Here is a 23,853-nt window from a genome sequence, read left to right on the forward strand (position 1 = left end):
CCAAATCGGAGAAGTGCATCTTCATAGGATACCCCAAAGAAAATGTTGGGTACACCTTCTATCACAAATCTAAAGGCAAGTTACTCATTGCTGAGAATGGATCCTTTCTAGAGAAGGAGTTTCTCTCGAAAGAAGTGAGTGGGAGAAAAGTACAACTTGATGAGGTAACTGTACCTGCTCCCTTATTGGAAAGTAGTTCATCACAGAAATCTGTTTCTGTGACTCCTACACCAATTAGTGAGGAAGCTAATGATGATGATCATGTAACTTCAGATCAAGTTACTACCGAACCTCGTAGGTAAACCAGAGTGAGATCCGCACCAGAGTGGTACGGTAATCATGTTCTGGAGGTCATGTTACTTGACCATGGCTAACCTACGAACTATGAGGAAGCGATGATGAGCCCAGATTCCACGAAATGGCTTGAGGCCATGAAATCTGAGATGAGATCCATGTATAAGAACAAAGTATGGACTTTGATTGACTTGCCCAAAGATCGGTGAGTCATTGAGATTAAATGGATCTTCAAGAAGAAGACGGACGTTGATAGTAGTGTTACTATCTACAAAGCTAGAATTGTCGCAAAAGGTTTTCGACAAGTTCAAGGTGTTGACTACGATGAGAGTTTCTCACTCGTATATATGCTTAAGTCTGTCCGAATCATGTTAGCAATTGCCACAATTTATGAAATCTGGCAAATGGATAAACAAAACTGCATTCCTTAATGGATTTATTAAAGAAGAGTTGTATATGATACAACCAGAAGGTTTGTCAATCCTAAAGGTGCTAACAAAATGTGCAAGCTCCAGCGATCCATATATGGACTGGTGCAAGCATCTCGGAGTTGGAATATGCGCTTTGATAAGATGATCAAAGCATATAGTTTTATACAGACTTGCCGTGAAGCATGTATTTACAAGAAAGTGAGTGGGAGCACTACAACATTTCTGATAAGTATATGTGAATGACATATTGTTGATCGGAAATAATGTAGAATTATTCTGCAAAGCATAAAGGAGTGTTTTGAAAGAAGTTTTTCAAAGAAAGACCTCGGTGAAGTTGCTTACATATTAAGCATCAAGATCTATAGAGATAGATCAAGACGCTTGATAAGTTTTTTCAATGAGTACATACCTTGACAATATTTTGAAGTAGTTAAAAAATGGAACAGTCAAAGAAAGAGTTCTTAGCTGTGTTACAAGGTGTGAAATTGAGTAAGACTCAAAGACCGACCATGGCAGAAGATAGAAAGAGAATGAATGTCATTCCCTATGCCTCAGCCATAGGTTCTATAAAGTATGTCATGCTGTGTACCAGATCTATTGTATACCCTACACTGTGTTAAGCAAGGAAGTACAATAGTGATCTAAGAGTAGATCACTGGACGGCGGTCAAAATTATCCTTAGTGGAATAAGGAAATATTTCTCAATTATGGAGGTGACAAAAGGTTCATCGTAAAAAGTTACGTCGATGCAAGTTTTGACACATATCTGGATGACTCTAAGTCTCGATCTAGATACATATTGAAAGTGGGAGCAATTAGCTAGAGTAGCTCCGTGCAGAGCATTGTAGACATAGAATTCGCAAAATACTTACGGATCTATATGTGACAGACCCGTTGACTAAAATTATCTCACAAGCAAAACATGATCACACCTTAGTACTTTTTGGGTGTTAATCACATAAACGATGTGAACTAGATTACTGACTCTAGTAAACCCTTTGGGTATAGGTCACATGACGATGTAAACTATAGGTGTTAATCACATGGTGATGTGAACTATTAGTGTTGAATCACATGGCGATGTGAACTAGATTATTGACTCTAGTGCAAGCGGGAGACTGAAGGAAATATGCCCTAGAGGCAATAATAAAGTTATTATTTATTTCCTTATATCATGATAAACGTTTATTATTCATACTAGAATTGTATTAATCGGAAACATAATACATGTGTGAATACATAGACAAACAGAGTGTCACTAGTATGCCTCTACTTGACTAGCTCATTAATCGAAGATGGTTATGTTTCCTAACCATGAACAAAAGAGTTGTTATTTGATTAATGGGATCACATCATTAGAAGAATGATGTGATTGACATGACCCATTCCATTAGCTTAGCACCCGATCGTTTAGTATGTTGCTATTGCTTTCTTCATGACTTATACATGTTCCTATGACTATGAGATTATGCAACCCCCGTTTGTCGGAGGAACACTTTGTGTGCTACCAAACGTCACAACATAACTAGGTGATTATAAAGGAGCTCTACAGGTGTCTCCAAAGGTAAATGTTGGGTTGGCGTATTTCGAGATTAGGATTTGTCACTCCGATTGTCGGAGAGGTATCTCTGGGCCCTCTCGGTAATGCACATCACATAAGCCTTGCAAGCATTGCAACTAATGAGTTAGTTGCGAGATGATGTATTACGAAACGAGTAAAGAGACTTGCCGGTAACGAGATTGAACTAGGTATTGAGATACCGACGATCGAATCTCGGGCAAGTAACATACCGATGACAAAGGGAACAACGTATGTTGTTATGCGGTCTGACCGATAAAGATCTTCGTAGAATATGTGGGAGCCAATATGAGCATCTAGGTTCCACTATTGGTTATTGACCGGAGACATGTCTCGGTCATGTCTACATTGTTCTCGAACCCGTAGGGTCCGCACGCTTAAGGTTTCGATGACAGTTATATTATGAGTTTATGAGTTTTGATGTACCGAAGTTAGTTCGGAGTCTCGGATGTGATCACGGACATGACGAGGAGTCTTGAAATGGTCGAGACATAAAGATTGATATATTGGACGGCTATATTCGGACACCAGAAGTGTTCCGGATGATTTCGGAGAAAACCGGAGTGTCGGAGGGTTACCGGAACCCCCCGGGAGAAGTAATGGGCCTTATGGGCCATAGTGGAGAGAGAGAGGGGCGGCCAGGGTGGGCCGCGCGCCCCCTCCCCGTCTGGTCCGAATTGGACTAGGAGAGGGGGGGGGGGCGGCGCCCCCCTTTCCTTCTCCCTCTCCCCCTTCCTTTCCCCCTCCTAGTAGGAGTAGGAAAGAGGGGAGTCCTACTCCTACTAGGAGGAGGACTCCTCCTCCTTGGCGCGCCCTAGGGCCGGCCGGCCTCCTCCCCTTGCTCCTTTATATACGGGGGCAGGAGGCACCCCTAGACACACAAGTTGATCCATGTGATCGTTTTCTTAGCCGTGTGCGGTGCTCCCTTCCACCATACTCCTCGATAATATTGTAGCGGTGCTTAGGCGAAGCCCTGCAACAGTAGAACATCAAGATCGTCACCACGCCGTCGTGCTGACGGAACTCTTCCCCGACACTTTGCTGGATCGGAGTCCGGGGATCGTCATCGAGCTGAACGTGTGCTAAAACTCGGAGGTGCCGTAGTTTCGGTGCTTGGTCGGTCGGGCCGTGAAGACGTACGACTACATCAACCGCGTTGTCATAACGCTTCCGCTGTCGGTCTACGAGGGTACGTAGATCACACTCTCCCCTCTCGTTGCTATGCATCACCATGATCTTGCGTGTGCGTAGGAATTTTTTTGAAATTACTACGTTCCCCAACACGGCCAAACTTTTCCCCTTGGCCCGTTGGCGTCACCACGGCGTTCTCTACCCGCTGTCGATGGGAACCCCACATCTGTGTGTCTGGTTTGTGCCCCATAGGGTTCTCTAGTCATCCGTCATTGGCGGGGATATTGTGGAGGTGGATTTAGGGCCAGTTTGGTTGGCGTCCTGACCATTTTGTGCCTGGCCTGAATCCTCCCTGGGAGCTGCCTGAGAGTCGTTTGGTTGGTAGCCTGGTTATGCCTGCACTAGCCTGGCCTGGAGGGATATACTTGTGGTTAGCCTGGTCAAAAACTGCATGCACCTACTTAGCATGGTCCAGGCGTCTGAATTCGGATGCTTGGCCGATGCCTGGACTCTAAAATAGCTGCCTGGTTTACTAATATGTACTGATGCTGTAATTAGCACATGTACGGTCCCACTTTGAATCACGGCCAGGCCAGGCACGAACCAAACGACCTTACCACATGCTTGCCTGGCCAGGTAGAAAACCATTGTCTTCCCAAGCCTAGTCCAGGCACCTATTTAACCCAGGCATGGACTTGCACGAGCTGTTGGACGTCTGTTTTGGACTTACGTTGTGGAAAACTAGTATAGACGTTCATATAGACAAGTTATTGGAGATGTTCTTATGGCACGAATAATGGTTCCTGTCTTTCCCCATGTCTATGGCCATCCCTCAAAGATGGTGTCGATCGCCGGACATTCATTCTGCTCTGATTACTCCCTCCGTCCTCAAGTACATGGCATATTAATTTGGTCAAAAAGTCAATTCTTTCTGAATTTGACCAAATATATAGAAGAAAATATCAACAACTACAATATTGAATAAATATATCATTGGAATAAATCTAACGGCGGATATATTGATATTGATTTGATAATGTTTATCTTACTATTTTGTATATATACTTGGTCAAACTTAGAAAGCGTTTACCTTCTGATTGAATTTATATGCCATCTATTTGGGGAGGGAGATAGTAACATTTATCCACAACGGTGGCCTAAAGAGGGAATGTATCTACTTTATGTTTTTTGTTCTCTAGATCCATCTCCAGCGGTGAAACTCCCAGATACGACTCGGTTAGGGAACTTGTGGTGTTTGCGTTCCTCTCCTATGTTTGGTCGGAGTTGGGATTATCCTAGGAGAGGAACACTGATAACTTATCTGTTGCTGCTTTTACAAGCTCATGATCTTCAATAAGGTTACTTCAGTAAGACGGAGGCAGAGAGGCGATAAAGAACGTTGTTCGCGGCATGCTGTCAAGGGAAGCAGATGGAAGATGGTGATATTTTTCTTGAAGGACTTGTTTGTATTTTTTTTATTCTTGTAAGGGAGTTCTTTTAAAGGGCTTATATCTGGCCTTGTGCCTTTTTCCACCAAAAGAAAATAAAAGTTCATAGCAGAAAGCCGCAGGTGGCACAAAAGAAAAAGGTGCAGTTCGGTCTGCCAAACACTACAATACAGCAGATTAAGGATCCGCTTGGTTCGGATTCCAAAACCAGCTTCTGCTTTGAAAATACTGAATCTGAACCAAGGGCAAAAAAAATGTACTGCCAGATGATCAGTAGTGGCTGTATGCAGTTCTTCTGCTGGAGTTGTGTATGCAGTTCTGCCACCCGTCGGAAGCCGGAGCGCAACTTCAGGGCCAGGAGCCCAGGATCTTTCTTCACTTTCAAACCGCTTGTCGCCCTGAATTAATCACACGGGCCGGCGTTTTATCAGTCCATTTTCTTCTTGGACCGAAGCTTTTCCAGTTTGTCGCTCTCCCTGCAGATGCGGTCAGATCGACAGTAACTTGTGAATGGGAGTTTGTCCGAGCCCGTTTAGAAGCTTACTGGCGACACACAGGTGGATGCAGTCTCACCATCATTAGCAGGCCAGCATGCATGCATGCATGATGAGCGAGTACACATGCAAGGACCCCGAGCTGCCTCCTGGATTTTAGCCAGCGTGCTTGCAGCGCTGCGAGCTGCAGATAGCTATTGGATTATGCGTATACATGGCCGACAGACAAGAAGATCATGGCCTCTCTTTCGGTGCCAAGCTTGGCATGCATTGCAGCCACGCCCAAGGCTTTAGGCTAGCAGCAGCAGCAGGCACATGTGCATGATCCATCAGCTAGCTAGGCACTACTGTACATCTGGTAGTGCATGCTGCGTAGAACATAGTGGAGTAGTAGTACACTGGTACTCCATCGGATAAATATGTGCATAAGGAGGAAATAGGTAAGAGCATCTACGGGCACCCCAAACACATCTCAAACATCCGAGCGGGCCGACCAGACACAAAAAATCAACCCACACAGATGCCTCAAACCGGCCTTAAACGTCTGGGCTGTCCGGCTCCCTCATGTCCTGCCCAAATCTAGGGTAGATATGGGGCGGCCCGGGCATGTCCGGGCGCGTCCGCCTGGTAGGCTCGGCCCACCATCGACCCCATAGGTGTCCCATAAAATCCCCAATCTGGTTTCAGCTCTGAACCCTAGCTCACTCCACTCGTCTCTCTCGCTCTGTCCTGTCCTCTCCCCACCCGCATTCTGATCCAATACGGCGCGATGTCAAGCTCCGGCAGCCACTCCGGCTCCGACCTCGACTCCGACGATGAGTTGGCCCTTCGCATTGCCTTGGAGCGGTCCAAGCTAGAGACCGAGGGCAGCTCCGGATCTGCAGCTTCACCACAACTCCCGCGCCGGCCAGCGCGGACGCGGGAGCTGGACCCTCCCAACCCGTGGTCAGCTCCGGCAGGACAACACAGTCCGCACCGCCCTCGCGTCATACCCTTCTACCGCCGACTGCTCCTCTGCGAGGCAGCAGTGGGGCTAGTGCCCGCGCCATGGGCCCGCACACGCACTCTAGAATTGGAGGCGCGCGCCGCCCGCCGCGAGAGGCAGCGGGCAAGGGAGAGGGTGGCGGCGGAGCGGTCCATGCGTCGTCGCCGCGGGATGCCAGCAGAGCTCTACGAGGATGAGCGGCTCCTCGCATGGGTCTATCGCCGGTCACTCCTGACGGCGGAGACGGACGCTCGCCACCTCCGGTGGAGAACACAAAGGCGCTCCAGATAGTCATAGAGCAGTCGGAGCGGGAGGCGAAGGAGGCAGCGGCGGAGGTGACTCTACCCGCCAAGCTGAAGCGACGGTAGGACAAGGCCATCCGCCGGATGAAGGGGCTAATCGTCATGTCCTCCTCCGACTCCGACGACGGCGACGACGACAACTCCACCTCCTCCGACAACGACCAAGATTCTCCACCAGCCGCGGATGCCTACAACTGCACCGGTGATCGGAAGGGCAACGGCCCGGCACGGAAGTGGTGATCCCACTTCTCCTCCAATGTTTATATCATTTTTAGTTGTTGATGTTTAAGAATTTGTCCGGTGACGAACTCAGATGATCTTTTGAATGATGTGAAGCTCGTTTATATCCATTTGCAGCCGATTTTGCTGCCCGTCATTTGATCACGTAGAGTAGCTCATGTTGCATGTATATTATGGATATAGGGTGTCGGATATGAGATATGACTTTTTTTTGTCAGATTTATCTGGCAGGGAAAATTCCCATATCTTAGCTCCCGCGACGCTGCTGCGACTCCGCCGCCGCCGCGGCTGCGGCTTAGTTCGCATCCCGTCCTCCACCCCTAACCATGGCCTCCTCTCCCACCACCAACCTCACCCCTGTGATCCCTCCACAGCCACCAACGCCCCACCCCTCCCCTTCGTCCTAGCTCCCCTGCAGATCCAGATCCAGTGCTGCTGGCTGCCGGTGCTGAGGATGGAGACGGGGACTCTCTCGCGCGCTCCGCGGATTGCCCTGGGATCCCCCCTCCGCTCAAGCTGCCACCACCTCCAGATCGGCTTCCTCCGAATTTCACGCCGCTGGTAGTGACCGATGCTTCGTAGGAACCTACGGAGAAGGGGTGGGTGGAGGTCGGGGGCCAGCATCGCCGGAGGCTGGAGAAACTCTCTGCCCCGCCCCGCAAGAAGGACACCGACCGCTCCCTTGCTTTCAAGCGGAGAGCTTATGGGCTTTGCTTCCGTTGCTTGGCGGAGGACCACATCGTCGCCGACTGTCGTGGGCCTGTCACCTGCCTGGGTTGCGGTAGCTCTGGGCATCGCGAGCGCGGCTGTCCGGGCCGCCTCCCTACCGGCAATGGTCATCTCCGCGGCTCCCTGTCGCCGCCGGCTGCTCCTCGCCTCCAACACCCATCCTCAGCTTCTTCACCGCAGTTGCGGCAACGCTCGTGGGCAGCAGTTGTTGCCGCCCCGACTGGGCTCGTTCAAGGGGCCCCTTGTAGCAACTCCGGCACCCCCTGGTCGGGTCAGTCCGGCCCTGACGAGTCGGCCTTGGCTACTGATTTGGGGCTGCTGCAACCCCTCTTTGCAGCTCAGACCGAGGCGTTGTCGAGTTGCAGGCTCTGGTTACCGCTCGTGTGGAGGATGTCGTTCAACCCCTCCGCGACATGGCGGTTGCTCTGCAGGGTTGGGCGGCCCAGGTCTCGAGCCTCTTGGAGCAGCTGGAGGCTATCAGTGGCAAAGTAGTGGGGAACAGTGGGGGATCTTCCTCCTTGGCGCCTTTGGGTTTGCCTCCTCCCTGGTGCGAGCATGAGGAGCCACCGGCGCCTCTTGTTGTTGCCTATGGCAAGGATGTCAGTCAGGCGGGAGTGGCCGGGTGCTCGTCTGAGGTGCTGGCAACTGTGGCGCTGCCTGCAGATGTTCTTCCTACGTTGGTTGTCGTTCTGCACAAGACGGTGATTCTAGGAGAGGAGGAGCAAGCTAAGGTGGCTGAGATAGTCATAGCGAGCAATGATATGGAGCAGATTGAGGTGGCCTTGCCTGATGGTTTGGTTGGAGAGGTGCCTCCCTTCGTCCCCTCTTCAGTGAAGCTTGCTTCAGGGGGCACTACCAATATGATGTCTTCTGGGTCCGAGGAACCACTTGGTGATATTGGCGTGCCATCAACTACCTTGTTGGATGAGTTCCTAAGCAGTTTCAGTTGCGCGGCACCGCGGTCCTTGCTCGAGGAACCGATTCATGTGCAGATTGAAGGGGCATCTTCTTGTTTCGAGAGGCGTAGTGGACGTTTGGATAATAAGAATAGAAACAACAACATTCCTACTGCCAAATGCGCTGAATATAGGTTGGCGGAGGCTTATGGGGAACTACCGAAGAGGATGAAATCTAAGAAAGGCTCCGAAGAGGATGTGCAAGAGAAGATGAACTCTTATCTAAGGATGTACAAGAAACCCCCTACGCCGACAGCGACCCAGGCAATTCGTGCATTGGTGGAGGCCAATGGTTGATCTCATTTTTCAAAAGGTTAGGTGCGAGTTCACATCGAGTTGGAGGCATGTTCTTCAGGTTGCAGTGGTTGTCTTGGTCGGGTATGTTGTGTTGACCATGGTCTTGGGCCTTGGCACCCTTGTATCTGGCTCGGACGACGTCCCTTGAGTGCTAGTCCGGTGTGTGTGGTCTTCGTCGGTTTCCCTTAATTAACTGATGTCATGTATGGTTTTTGGGTCCAGTTTCCCTTATTAACCGGACCAACTCTCTTCTTCTTAATGCAATGCGGGAGCTCCCCGCCCTCTGACGAGGTTCCGTCAAAAAGATATGAGATATGAGGATGTGGAGAGGGAAATATGAGGTGTGTTTCGTCAATGCTCGCGGACATGTTTGAGGGGCCGAATTAGCACCTCGCGACTGTAGATGCTCTAAGACATACATACCGATGCACAACAGGATATTATAACTCAATATATATATTTATCCTCCACATTGCATGTTTGCATGCAGTAATAATAACGGTGACTAGTCTATCTAAACCAAATTACCAAAAGCATGCATGCTTCTACCATACCCAGCTAATACGTGTTTTGTGTGCGTTTCGGCAAATATCAGCCGATCGATCAGAAGGAGGTGAAGGCGCAGCTGCCGGTGTGGTCGCCGGCGGCGTCGTCGTCGCTGCAGGGGGTGTGGGTGTGGCGGCCCTCGTAGGTGGTGATCACCATGCGGCAGTCCTCGGACAGCCTCTCCACACGCTTCTTCACGCGGCAGTTGCTGTGGGTGCACCGGTAGTAGCTCCTGCACGCACCCACACGTACGCAAATAAGACACAGACATATACAGGTTCAGAGAAGCCAATTTTGCCAGAAAAAAAATCAGTAATTAATCCACAATAGATCTCTCGAGACGCAGTACATCACATCACACGTGTCATAATAATCTATAATTGAAGTACTGGCACAGTTAACATTCATGAACACTGTATGATACTCATTGTGGAAAAAGATTGTAGTATCTATCACTACACACGTTCTTCAGTGTGAAAATACATGTATAACACTAAATATAGCAACATCTATAACACACCTAAGCCAAACCTCTTTTAAGTTTGACCAAGTTTGTAGATAAATATAGCAACATCTATAACACTATTAGCTTTATTAGAATCAACATAACATGTATTTTCATACTATACATATTTGATGTTGTACATAGCAATTTACCTATAAGGTTGGTCAAACTTGAAAAGGTTTGACTTGAGACTAACCTAGAACTTCAAGTTTTTGGAACAAAGGGAGTACAAGCTCCCCCGCAAAAAAAGGGAGTACAAGCTAAATGCAAGCATGGTCAGAACTTGACCAAAGCAGAAAAGAAATGTGGGAAATGATCTCTATACAAAAATAATATTAATTCAAAAACACCAAAACAGAAGGAAATAAAATACAGTATTACAGAGGCATGCCCGCTTCAACCCAATAAGATTGGAGATTATGGAATTGGCACCGATGAATATTTGGTTACAACGCAGGGGAAGTCATGATCCATTGGAATTTTTCTAGGTTACACTCAATGGAGTTTTCATTTACAGTCAAGTACAAAAGTGTATCACAAGAAAGATTGGTAGGGTTTTTAATCCCACAAACCTAACCAACTCTCTGGCTAGTGTTCCGCCCCTGCATGGCGAATGTTGTAAGGAATGATTGTGATAACCTTGTTTTAATTAATTAATAATTGGGATGTTTTTTTAACTCTCTGGCCAGAAGGTTTAGAAAACGCAGTGTTAGGGACAACACATGTTTGGTATATCATGCAACTATCCATATTCCTGAAAGAGCTCAAAACACTAGAATTTCTGAATACATGCCTATAATAAATGATTCAGAGCAAACGAAGACATTAGGAGATGATGGTGCATTGGACTTGAGGATTATTTACATAATTTTGAATGTATGTGAATTGGGAAAACGTAGGATTACAATATCATGTCACTCAAATGATAATGGTTGAATTTGTAACGAACTTTATTTAATTGCATGTATCACAGGAAAAACAAATGATTTTTCGTAAGAGGTTTAGGTGGATGCAAAGTTTCCTTTACAATGTAGTGCAAAGGAAGTCTTAGAAAAAAAATCATGTGGGATTCAATCCTACAAATCATGCACTTTTTTCCGATGAAGAGCATTTTTATTATTTTTAACTCATAATGTAGCATCAAGGAGATACAAATACAATGAGCACACACTCGGCCTCCGCATGACTATGATGCACACAACCAACACCAACGCGCACACACAAAGGATCATGCCCGTGAATAGCAAGTCATACATGACCGATGTTGTACCTAGGAGGATGCAAAAAAGATGATGATCCATGCCGAGCAATTGCACATCCAATGAAGATGATGCATGCATACATGATCTGAATGTGGACAAAACCACGCGAGCTAAAAACTGTGTACGCACCAGGCAAGCAACCCAACAGCCAAGAGCCGTCTATAGGAACAGTTTATAAGAAATCCAGTTGCAATGCTCCAAAATTCCTATGAAAATCTTGCATTAATATAGGATCTCAAAGTACAATACGACGACGTTTGAGTTCATGCCAAAATTCCTATGAATTTGGATGGTAGAAATGAATTTCACAGAATTTTGGCAACCTCAAAGCATGGTTGGAAAGGTCATGGTATACTAAACAATCTAACACTATAATATTTTGCATGGAATTCATACAATTAATTAAAGTGTATGTAAATTCCTAAACAATTCATTTAATCAAGGATGCTCAGTTGAGTGGTGCATATCAATTCGATATGTCTTGGAGATCGACACAACGATGCTTCATTTTTATGCTTATTGTGTATACTAAATAATGAACAAGGCACCCATTTTGGGAAACATACTATAGTGCATATTTATCATACTTCCAAGTCTTTCTTAAGGTTATGTGTGGAGTGAGCGGAGATGCCAATGATTTGATTTTCTTAGAAACACTAAGTACAATGTAGACGCTCACATGCAAGTAAACCACCACCACATACACACACTCACACAACAACTACCGAAGACACGAGTTACGAAGCTTCAGATTGACGAATTCACCACATGGCCCACCGAAAGAATATATCACCTTAGTGGGACACAAAGAGCATCAAACCTATGGTTTGACCCCCGATGTGCTGTGAGTACAACCATCCTCGTAAGAATCCAAGCACAGGTTGGTTCTCGACAATGTTTGAATGTTGACCCAAAGGCTTGGAAAGTAGATATATGGGTATGGGTTTTCCAAGCAACTTAGAGATAAATGATTCATTTTATAATGTGGGCAATGGATTAATTATCACTTATTCTGATTATGAAGGGCAAATTATTTGGCTTCTGTAATCCAATAACATATCTTAAAATTGTTTGATTCAAAGGATTTTTTATATAGAAAAAGAGGATTCCGGTCCTTAAGAATCCTCCTGTGTGGTTTGTGGTTTTTAGGATTGTAAACCATAGGGATTTTTCTAATGATTCATTTGCACTAGATTTTATAGAATTTTTTTTCATCAACTTCAACATCTTGAAAATAATTCTATGTCTTTCTGTGATGCAACCCAAAAAAAACAAAAAAAAAACATGTAGGATTTGAATGGACATGTTATTGCTATCCCACTTTTTTCTATTTCCGCGTTTTCAGAATCTGCAAATTAGAGGCCATGAATGGGGACGGTCGGCGGAATCTAAGGCACTTCACAGTTCGCGCACATCCTCGAATTGGATTTGGGTATGTCATGCATATGTAGTACTAGTAGAAAACGAATTAGGGTAAGCGCATGTGCGTGCATACCTGGGATGAAGGCTGTTCTTGACAACCTTCTGTCCGTACTTCCTCCACTTGTATCCGTCGTCCAGCACGTCCACTTCGCTCCTGGTCTGGAAGCAGAACCGCGGCTCCCTCATCTTCCTCCTCACCTTCATCTTCCCCTTCTCCGCCCCCTTCCACCTGCGCGCCCACCACCATCCGTCACCATACCCATCAGTCCCCTAGCTAGCTCGTGAAACCCTAGCTGTTAGCACTATCAGACGCCCAATCGTCCACTAACACTATACTGTACAGCAGGCATATAGCAACACACATCTTACCATGAGCTCGGACCATGGCAGCTGGCTGTGGTGGTAGTAGTAGTACTAGCAAACTCGTTGGCCGCTCTGGCCGCCGATGTGCCCGCCTGAGAGAAAACACAAGATTTCTAAGAAATCAACCAAGAAACACCATGCGACAACAAAGGCGGTCAAGCATGCACGTCAGCGTCAGTTACCTCGCCGGTGCCGCCCAAGGGCGCGAACCCGGTGGGCTTCTCGCAGGCGGCGGCGGAGTGGCAGAAGGGGATCCCCGGAAGCAGCGGGTACAGGCCCCCGCCATGGTCCGAGGAGAACATCACGCCGTGGTTCCCGGGCTGCTCTTGGAGCACCAGCGGCATCTGGTGAAGCTTGTGCTGGTTCGGCAATGGAGCGAGGAGGGGAGGGGATGCGTACGGATCGAGCGCGTAGAGGCTGGGAAGGCACGCCCCCAGCTGGCTACCCCCTTCCATGCAGGATCATGCACGCGATTGATCGGCGCGCGCGACCTAGCTTAGCTTGGGGGCATGAGATGCCAAGGAGAGGATAGAGAGAGGCTGATGGAGAGAGAGAGGGGTAGGTGATTTCTTGCCTAGGTTTGAGAGAGAAAGGGGAACAAGAGCGGTGGGCAAGCTATAGCTGGGAAGGGGACTGGACAGAGACCCACCCTTTAAAGAGCCTTTTGCTCAAATTGTGGTACTGCTCGTTGCTGTAGCTGCTGATCCTTCAGATTCATCCATCGGCTCCTGCTTTTGTAGCTTGTGTGGTGATGCTTACCTGTTATAAACTAGCTAGCGTTCTCTACATATGCTTTGTCAGTTATATGCAACAAGTTCCCCCAAGTTCTTTCTACGCCAAACGCATGGAGCTAGATTTCACATTGTTTTTCTAGAAGAAATTTCCGTTTGTTAGTCATATAGCTGGCCAAACGGGCCGTGCTAACTGGACCGGCCTGGTAGCACGCAGGAACGGCACGGCACGGCCCGAGCTAAACGGGCTAGGCCCGGCACGCGGCACGCCATGGGCCATGCCTGGGCCTGGAGGCTGGGCACGCGGGCCGGCACGGCACGGCCCGTTTAATTTTTGTTCAGATTTTTTTATATATGACCTAAATTACAGCCCAATAGGCCTAAAATATAGCCCAACAGGCTAAAATTCAGATGGGCTAGCATGCTAAACGTGCCACGGGCCGGCCCGTTTAATAATCAGGCCGTGCCTGGGCCAGAGAGCCATGCTCGTGGGCCAGCACGACACGGCCCGGCTATTAAACGTGCCATGGCGGGCCGTGCCGGGCTAGGCACGATTAGCACGGGCTGGGCCGTGCCGGGCCGGGCCGGCCCGTTTGGCCAGGTCTGGTTAGTCATGTGGCATTTTGATCTAGGCATCGATCTACAGATCCGCCGGATGAAACTCTAGTTTTTCTTTTCAGTAGAGTTATGTGGCGGAGCTCCATTGGTGGTGACGAAGGTGTCAATATGGGGAAGTAAATTTTCTCGAGCCTCTCCATCTTGATAATGTCAACTGTGGTGACTTGATAGCTTGTTGGCATGAATTCCCGCTGGTCTATTGGTGGGGAGGTTAGGGTTTGTCATGTTGGCAGCGGCGACGACTTCCTTTTGCAATTTGGTCATCCGCCTCCTCTCCGTCATGTTGGTACGACCTCCGATGCCAGCGTGAGCCCTATGAGCTTTTTTGGAGGTTGGGATTTTAGATATGTGGATCTTCCGGCAACGTTGACTACCTTCATCTGTTTTTTCTATAGGGCGCCGGTCCAGCAGGACCATGGCCTTGATGACTTCCGTCCATGATCAACTGGATGACTCTGGCGGCAGAGAAGCGGTGGCGGTGCGTCACAACCCATTGATGGAGCTTTAAGTTCTCGTGATTTCTCCAACATGAATTGAAGAATGTCGTGCATGTGCTCTATGAGGTGGAAGGTAATTAGTGATAGTAATTTATGCAATTCAAAATTTGTTCAATATTAAGTGTATGTAAACCATTGACTAAGAAAAACCATTTTGGTCTCTCAACAAAGGGCAAATTGTAAATTAGGCCGCTAGATCAATTCTATACCGGATATATTGGTCCCAAAATTATCGAAAATATCTAGAATTTGTCCGCTGCACCACTAAATATGGGTCTAATAACAATGATGTATCGACAATTGTTTGACACGTGGTACTAATTTTAGAGCAAAGAAGTTGAAAAGGAATTCGAAAGAATGCAAGAAATAAAACCCATGATTTGTGAAAATTTTGGTTGGCAAATTCAGCTAATTTGACAAAAATTAAGGAAAGTCTAATTTAAGGATTCATATAATTTGGAAAAAAATACATATTAAATTTTTGATTCTTTTTGTGAAACCAAAAAATATAGAAATTTTATTGGTAAATTGAAATGATAAAGATAGCAACAAAAAAATAGCAGGAAATATAGGTTTAAAAATGGAAAATATAATTAAAAACCTGCAAAGTGTAGCAAATAAACTTTTGAATTTTGGATCCATAACTAACCTAGAATAGCCATAAATGTTTTTATTTTAAAAGTTCAAATATGCGTGAGATTTTCTAGAACATTTCTATCGAAGAATTTTTTTCCCTGTTTTTAAAATCATCTGATATTTTTGTGTCGGCTAAGCTGCCATATGTATGAAACCACAACCACGTTATTGTCAAAATTGCTTACCAAGGAAACAGTTTTGACACTCGAGAAACAAAGAATATTCCGCGTGGAGTTGATGGACCAAGTTATTCTTTGGCAGGATTGAGGAACCAAAGATATAATTTCTCCTTAATAACCTATAAGCGCATGTAAACTAATTCCCAACGTTATATTTCATGGCCTGGATACGAATAAAGCGGTAGTACATCAGATAGCTGAAGCACCATGATGTATCCTTTTCAGTCCCAAGCACGAGTCAAACTTGTGTGATTCGGAAGAGCCATATGGATACCTGTAATAGGCTGGGGAGTCCCCCCTTTTCAAAAAAAATATGGATACCTGTAATGAAAATCATTTTAATCACAGATTTCGTTTTGTTTTCAAGTTTCACGGAGCTCCTCCCCCACTTTGAGCAAGAAAATTCAGGAGGGGCATGCATATCATTACCGGGCGCTTGTTGGGGGTGCAAGATTTTCAGTGATTGTACCTTTTGGTCCCGGCAATTGCTCAATAATTGTGGGGGAGTTTACACCAAAAGCCTCGCACACACTTCACTGTATACGCTCCCTCTTTTCTTGAAAAATCATCACGACGACCCATCTGCCATGATGCATCATGGGCACACAGCTCATCGATTCCAGCCACCAGCAGATGAACATACAGATTTACAGATGGACGAACGATAGATGCATGTCCATGCAAATGCTTACTCGAGGATGACAACAGCCGTATGCCCCAGCCAGTATACCAGACGCAACAGTCTTTCCATTTGTATTTGGAATCTTGCTAAGCTAGCTGCTCACCAGAAAATCAATCCATGTGCACAGTTCTTTTTCCATGTACTCCTACGTACGAGGGACCGAGGGAGGAAGCAAGCGTAGGTAGAATCCATGCCCAATCATGCGTATCGGTGGCCAGCCAGTGCTTGTGGTCATCCTGCATCTCTGTTCGTGCATATGGCCACACGCATGATACACCGATTGAAAACTTGATCAGGTTCAGCTGCGCCTCAATGGCCGGGCAAGCTAGTGGTGGGGCTGGCCGCGGCAGAAGACAGCAGCCATGGCCAACCAAACGCATTGCTGCTGCAGCACTCGCACTGATGTTTTCTTTCCAGATCAACCTACAGCTATAGCGGAGCTGCCGCCAGAGGGAATTTTGATCATTGCAGATGCTGCGAAAAGCCTCTTCTTCAGGGCCATCCACCCTCCCCAACCCAGAGAGCCACTTGCTTAATTTGCCCTACCTCATGCGATAGCATCTCCCTTTATCTCACAAACCCAGTGGGCAGTGCAGATTTCTGCAGGATTGTATCCGGATCAGGGGAAGATCCGAGGGCGGTGCGCGATTGCCAACCGGTCACGAGCCACGGGAGGGAGGGAGAGAGACAGGAAGCATATGCGGAGCAGCGGCGTTGCACAGTTCCGTTGCCAAGTCTTTCTGCATGGTTTGGTTTCCCTGGAAAGGGAGGACCGCAGAGAGACGTACAGACAGCAGTACATGCATACTGGGAGTCTACCACCACAGTCCACAGTGGCACAGTGTACAGTTTACAGATGCAGCAAGAAAAGAATAGAAACCTAAAGTGGTAGACCCGTACTGTACAAAGAGCACCTAGGTATAGCTCGTAGGCTGAGTGTTCTTGCGTGTGCAAGTGTGCAACCATTTTCTTTGTCTGATCCTTTGGTCTCTCACTTTTTCGTCCCTGTCTAGTCCTTGTTTTCATAGTCTACTCATCTTGCCAAGAAAAATGGACATCATTGCTCGGATAGACAGCCCCATTGTCCGTTTGCTGCAGAGCAGGGCACCGAAAAGAGGGAGAGGAGAGCGCTGTCGACATCGACACCACCTGTTCTTTTCCCCCTGAAAAATCTTTGAAATGAGATGTCATTTATTTGGATAATGAAAGACATATATAGCTCCTCTTGAGCAATGAACACATTGCTTTTATTGCAATATACATACTGGACCAAATGAAAAAGACAAATATCTCAAAATGTGGCATGCAATGAAAAGGTGAAAACAAGAACATGTCCAATGTTGAAGTTGTAGCCCAAACAATGACACAAGTCTTTGAGAACCAATTCTAACATCGTAAATCATCACTTTTTTTGTCTTGCAATTGTTGTAGTAAGTATTTAGGATTGTTGCCAGCTCATGCCTAGCATATAACATGCGATGGACTCCAAAAGGAAATTCAATTTCTTTTGTCAAACACAATGTCTTGTTTGCGTAACCAAATCTGCAAATACAGGATATGTTGAAGAATGCAACTCACAATCACAATTTGACCTTTCAAAAACAAAAATAATCAGAATTTAAAACGGACTCATCCTACATATCTAAGTAGGAGATCCCATTCTGAACATCATGAAGGGCATTTCAAACCCACCATAACTCATTTACTAGCACATGTAAGCAATCCGCGTCATCAATCACATGCAAACCCTCCACATTATTGCTATAAATTTCTGTGGCAACACACAAAGTATCATCTAGTTTAACTTAGCCATGTGACTAATTTATAGAAAAAAACTGAATAATTCCACGAGCTAGTTATATATTTAAAGCAATGTAGGTTGAGGGAGTTGTTTGCAATCAAAGGTAATGTGTTGCGTAGTTTTATTCCTTATAGGGAATCAATATGGTTTCATGCATGAATCAATCTAATATATTGTCAAAACGAAACGCTTAAAAGTGGTTATGATTGAATTTCGTCTTTTATAGTTCCCTTTATCCCTACAACAAATCAAAATAAATATAAACACCAAGGAATGAGGAGTAAAAGAGAGAAGCATGAGAGGTTGGCTAACGTGGCTCTTAACCTTTCAAACACTGTAGTAGAATGAATAATGAGAGTTCGTAGTTTAGTAGCTTTGGGTGCGGGGTGGCCTATCGATGCGTAGGTGGGGAACTGAGGGGGGGGGGGGGCGTTTGTGCCACAAAACACTATGTACTTGTCAACACAAATTCATTGATATGTACTCACACATAATGTAATGAAGAATGGACAGGAGTCATAGAGCATCAGTACTAACAAAGTTGCAACTACCGTCTCACTATGAATAGTGTCGTCATCTACCACCAAGGGATGATCTGGTTTGGTGATTCACACAAGACATCAAATCCGGAATTTGATTTCCGTTGAGCTATTAAAAGTTCAACCGGAAATTGCAAGTGGGCTCTTTCTTTGATTAAGAATAGTGAAATTATCCTCGTCAAAAAAGAACAAGAGTAAAAGTCTGCCAAATATGAATGGTGAAAATTAAAATCTACTCCGATGTTGCCCACATACTCTGTGTTACACCCGTCATTCTTGATGTTTGAGGAAATGAGCATTGGCATGTTGGACTTGACGCGAAGACACGAGCGCTCCTTTTGTTCTAGTTTCACAAGAGGCGAATGTGTTGTATGTCATTGCTTCTCTCTATCAGTTAATAACCATTATCACTGGGTTGAATGAAAATGTATCCGGTGCACCGTGCACCCCGTGTACCTGACACTGGTTGAACATCATAGATGTTCCTTTTTTTTTGATATTGTAAGAACATATATGCAATAGGTACATACTACCCCACAAAATTTGAAACCAAAATTTGAGTTTTAGCTCGATAAGCCAAAATGAGAAATAACTACGCATACGACCTAGTTTAAGTTGGGCTATTAATTTGGCCCATTATCACTGTCACCCATACATTTGTTTTTGTGGTTTATAGAGCTCTAGATGAATTTGGATATGAGTTTTTGAGTTCGGTGGTATAGTGACCTCGATGTAAATTTTATTATGTTTGAGATGCTTTATACTTCTGATGAACTATTTTAATAGTTTTAGATCCTTTTGAAGATAAAAGTGGTACATATATATAAGTAGTAGGAGTACCTGCATTTACCTTAGTTCATGCTTTTGGTTCCACCGTTGTGTCTAATTGAGCTGCATGCGTTAGATTTGATTACGTTAGAGCAAGTACAATAAGGTGACGTAGACGAGCTATAAGACTTTAAATATCATATTTTTGCTGAGTTGAAAGAGAGAATAAGAGAGAGAAGAGAAGCGGGCTACAAACTAATAGCCGGCTGTAGCACATGCCCCTAGAGACTTTATGAGAAAGGGGATATGAGCCCTGTACCAATAAAATAGTACTTACTTATATCCAACCATTATATTTCCCGGCTATAAACTTGTCTATATAAACTCCCGCATTAAGATATTTGCTAATGCTTTCAAAAGTAGTACATCTGCTGAAAGGGATGGGGCAGCCATACAAGGCCAATCACCTGCATTGATGAGTGGGCGCCTGGCACAACAATTCGGCCTATATCCCCACCAATGTGATCTCCATTACAGATGGACAAATCCGTCTGGAAACAGAGCTCTTTTATCGCGGAATTAGACCAGCTATTAACATTGGCTTATCCGTCAGTCGCGTCGGGTCTGCCACTCAGTTGAAAGCTATGAAACAAGTCTGCGGTAGTTCAAAACTGGAATTGGCACAATATCGCGAAGTGGCCGCCTTCGCTCAATTTGGGTCAGACCGTGATGCTGCGACTCAGACATTACTCAATAGAGGTGCAAGGCTTACATAAGTGCCCAAACAACCACAATATGAACCACTTCCAATTGAAAAACAAATTGTTGTGATTTATGCTGCTGTCAACGGCTTCTGTGATCGCGAGCAAGAAATTACTATTTATTTGATAATGGAAAGGGATGGAGTTTTTCTTGCTTTTGGCATAGCAGGCCTCTCTTTGGGAGGCCCGCACGACGGGCTATTAGCTCAGTGGTAGAGCGTGCCCCTGATAATTGCGTCGTTGTGCCTGGGTTGTGAGGGCTCTCAGCCACATGGATAGTTCAATGCGCTCATCAGTGCCTGACCCGAAGATGTGGATCATCCAAGACACATTAGCATGGCGTACTCCTCCTGTTTGAATCGGAGTTTGAAACCAAACAAACTTCTCCGGTTCCTTTTTTTTTTCCTTAGTTGATCCTGTATTTCTATTGGATCCTAAGCTTCATCGGAACTATATATGACGTGGCAACATCATATAGACAGCAACAGCTGACTATACTACTAACCATGCTCTTAGGTGATCATTTCCATAAGCCATTTCTATCATGAACCAATCACTCTATACTGCAGTGAGCAGATGGATCGTTCTCGAACTCGATCGGCATCATCATATTTCCTTTCCTTTTGCTTTTCAGTTGGGTCTATGTATGTGTGCACCTTGTGTATGAGAATCATGAGCCGCTCGAATGCCTCCAAATTAAACGGCCTTTCCAGCTTCCGCCCGGGTTCCCTTGTTTCTTGACGCTCGACCGGTCTAGCGACCAGACCATCATGACGCATCTCCCCGTATCCGGCAGCTATCTCTCCCAAGATGGTTATCTGGCCCTTGAGGCCTATGTATAGCCTTTCGACGGGTGGCTGAGAGACGTGTGATGTACTATCGATGTTGTTACTTTATTTGCAGCCTTTTCGAGCTCCAGATTTCAGTATCATCAGCATGCTCAAGTATCTTAAATTTCTCTCTTCGTGACAGTTTCTTGATCTATGGTAGTAGATGCGTTCTCCATGTGTGCGTACTGGGTACCACCCGTGGTAGAGAGTTTGTTTGTCACACGGACGGCGACATAGACACGATCTCTGAGACTGAGAGGAGGCAAGGGAGGCGACCAAGATCCAATCCGATAAGGTGGACGGGGCGGGCGAGTGGTGCATGCAGTCTGCGCTTTTGTAATGGCGGTGCGGGCGCCGGTTGCCCAGGCTTTCGGCGGCCGGACCGGTCCCCACGTACTACGCGGGTCGCTGCCCGCGGAGGGGCAGCATCATCCATCTCGGCGACACGGACACGATCGCACGCACGCACGACACGCGACGACGTTTCGCTCGTTGCCGGTCGCCTCCACGCACGCACACGGCACCCGTACGGTGGCCGGCACGGCACACGCGCCTGCCCCCCCTCCACCGTACCCGCCCGCGCGCGCCACGGCGGCGTCGGCGTCGGCTTCTCGCATCGGATCGTCAAATCATGCGGGTGCGACTGCGCCCATGCGTGCCGGTCGGCCGGTTCCCCCAACGTTGTTCAGGTAGCGGTAGCGTGCGGCCGCTCGTCAAGGACGTGCGTGCGCCGGAGCGCGCGGGCCGCGGGAGAGCACGCGCGGGACACATCGTGGCATGCGTTGTCCCAGTACCAGCGCGCGTGACGTAAATGCACCGTCCGAAGAACACCCATGCATTGCGCATCAGCGCTTGCGCAGCGAGCGAGTAGCGTCTGCTCACTTGAGTTGAGCCCCGTGAAGGCCAGCTACTGACAGCAGTGGGCATAGACCCAAATGACTGCATATTTTCTATTGCTATGGGTTTGGTGGAAGTGAAGTCTACTTATACATAGGAATAGTTCTTGACAACACTTAAGAATGATCTCAACATTGTGAACACATACCCATATACTATCATGAGTGACAAGCAAAAGGCAATGCAAATGTGTGCTTCTTCATGTGTACATGAGCTCTATAGAACTGTGCTTCTTCATGTGTGCTTATGTGTGACTTTGTGCAAATTTTCAGGGTATAATAAATGCAGTTGGGAAAGTTTTTCCAGATGCTGAGCACAGATTTTGTGTTAGGCACTTATACCAGAACTTTCAGAAGAAGTTTAAAGGGGAAACACTGAAAAACCTTTTGTGGGCCATGGCAAGATCAACAAATTTACCAAAGTGAACACAAAACAGAGAGAAAATGAGAGAGGCCAACATTGAAGCTTACAACTGGCTTGAGGACAAAAAGCACCTAAACAATGGGTTAAGAACTTCTTTAGTGACTTCCCCAAGTGTGATATTCTCTTGAACAACATGTCTGAGGTCTTCAATAGGTACATTTTCCAGTTCTTCTTTAATTTCCATTGATGCTTTCATTGATGAGTGAATTGCTCATTTAAATACTTTGCAACTGTTTTACTCATACAACTGTTTTAAATACATTGCAGCTACATACTAGATGCCAGGGGTATGTGCATTATATCCATGTTAGAATGTATCTTGGGAAAACTTTCATTAAGACTTGCTAGCAAGCATAGGGAGGCAGTGGAAAAGTGGACTGGAAGAATCTGTCCAAAGATTAGAAAGAAGTTAGAAAAGAATGCAGAGTTGAGTGGTAACTGTTTTCCAAAAGATGCTGGCAATGGCATTTATCATGTGCAATCTGGACCCAACTCATATATAGTTGATATCATTGGTAGAACTTGTGATTGCAAGAGCTGGGGGTTGAGTGGAATTCTCTGTCCACATGCTATAGCAGTTTGTAGGGCTGAGAGGATAGACCCTGAGGAGCTGGTGCACAAATGTTACACCATAGAAACATATCTGAAGGCCTATGGTCACAATATCATGCCTCCCAGAGACAGGACCCACTGGGATAAGCTAAATGGAATGTACATCCATCCTCCTTTGTTTACTAAGGTCATGTGATGTAGCGACCAGACCTCAAACAGTCTGATCTCTGTGCTCCGGTGTCATCCCTGGATCAGTAATGCTGACACCACACAATACTCGAAGGATTTATAACAGAGTAGCAATCACACACTTATTACATCGAGTGTCTCAAAAGAGAACTTATTACAATGAATATGGCTTAAGGCCATCTAATAACGATAACAGCGGAAGGCTTGGAACATAAGTGAGTCCATCAACTCCAACGACATCACTGAGTATAGAACCACGACCTAAAAACTCCTTAATCGTCGTCTGAAAAGTCTGCAACATTAATGTAACGCCCCAGATGTAACTTTCCCCATTTGTACTCCAACTCTTGCCGTTTCCGGTGTCAAGTTATATTTATTTCTCGGGTTCGGGTCTTTGTCTCCGTGTGTTGTTTTTCTTTTTCGTGCATCTCTTATCATGCCATCTCGTGCATTGCATTTGCATACATGTTCATCTCATGCATTCGAGCATTTTCCCCGTTGTCCGTTTTGCATTCCGGCGCTTCGTTCTCCTCCGGTGGTCATTTCTAGTCTTCTTTCGTGTGTGGGGTCTAAACATTTCCGGATTGGACCGAGACTTGCCAAGCGGCCTTGGTTTACTACCGGTAGACCGCCTGTCAAGTTTCGTATCATTTGGACTTCGTTTGATGCTCCAACGGTTAACCGAGGGACCGAAAAGGCCTCATGTGTGTTGCAGCCCAACACCCCCCAAATTTGGCCCAAAACCCACCAAACTCTGCTCCATGTC

The 23,853-nt window shown here is 46.2% G+C and overlaps 1 protein-coding gene across 1 annotated transcript; it reads right to left on the bottom strand.

Moving 5' to 3' along the window:
* Positions 1-9,313: 9,313 nt before the first annotated feature.
* LOC119355962 (probable WRKY transcription factor 12) lies at positions 9,314-13,695 on the bottom strand. The gene is made up of 4 exons (XM_037622863.1): positions 13,167-13,695; positions 12,991-13,076; positions 12,695-12,850; positions 9,314-9,664 (listed from the first exon to the last, which is right to left on the bottom strand). The coding sequence occupies exons 1-4, from the start codon at positions 13,437-13,439 to the stop codon at positions 9,490-9,492; spliced, it is 690 nt and encodes a 229-aa protein (XP_037478760.1). The 5' UTR covers positions 13,440-13,695; the 3' UTR covers positions 9,314-9,489.
* Positions 13,696-23,853: the final 10,158 nt, after the last annotated feature.

The sequence above is a fragment of the Triticum dicoccoides genome, chromosome 2A, assembly GCF_002162155.2.
Source record: "Triticum dicoccoides isolate Atlit2015 ecotype Zavitan chromosome 2A, WEW_v2.0, whole genome shotgun sequence".
Classification (NCBI taxonomy): Eukaryota; Viridiplantae; Streptophyta; class Magnoliopsida; order Poales; family Poaceae; genus Triticum; species Triticum dicoccoides.

Bases quoted from the DNA above. Each gene is read 5' to 3' on its own strand.
- LOC119355962 (XM_037622863.1), bottom strand. From the start codon at position 13,439: ATGGAAGGGGGTAGCCAGCTGGGGGCGTGCCTTCCCAGCCTCTACGCG. The intron at 12,851-12,990 runs GTAAGATGTGTG...GTGGGCGCGCAG, and splicing joins TGCCATGGTCCGAGCTCATG to GTGGAAGGGGGCGGAGAAGG. The intron at 9,665-12,694 runs GTATGCACGCAC...GGGTGCGTGCAG, and splicing joins AAGAACAGCCTTCATCCCAG to GAGCTACTACCGGTGCACCC.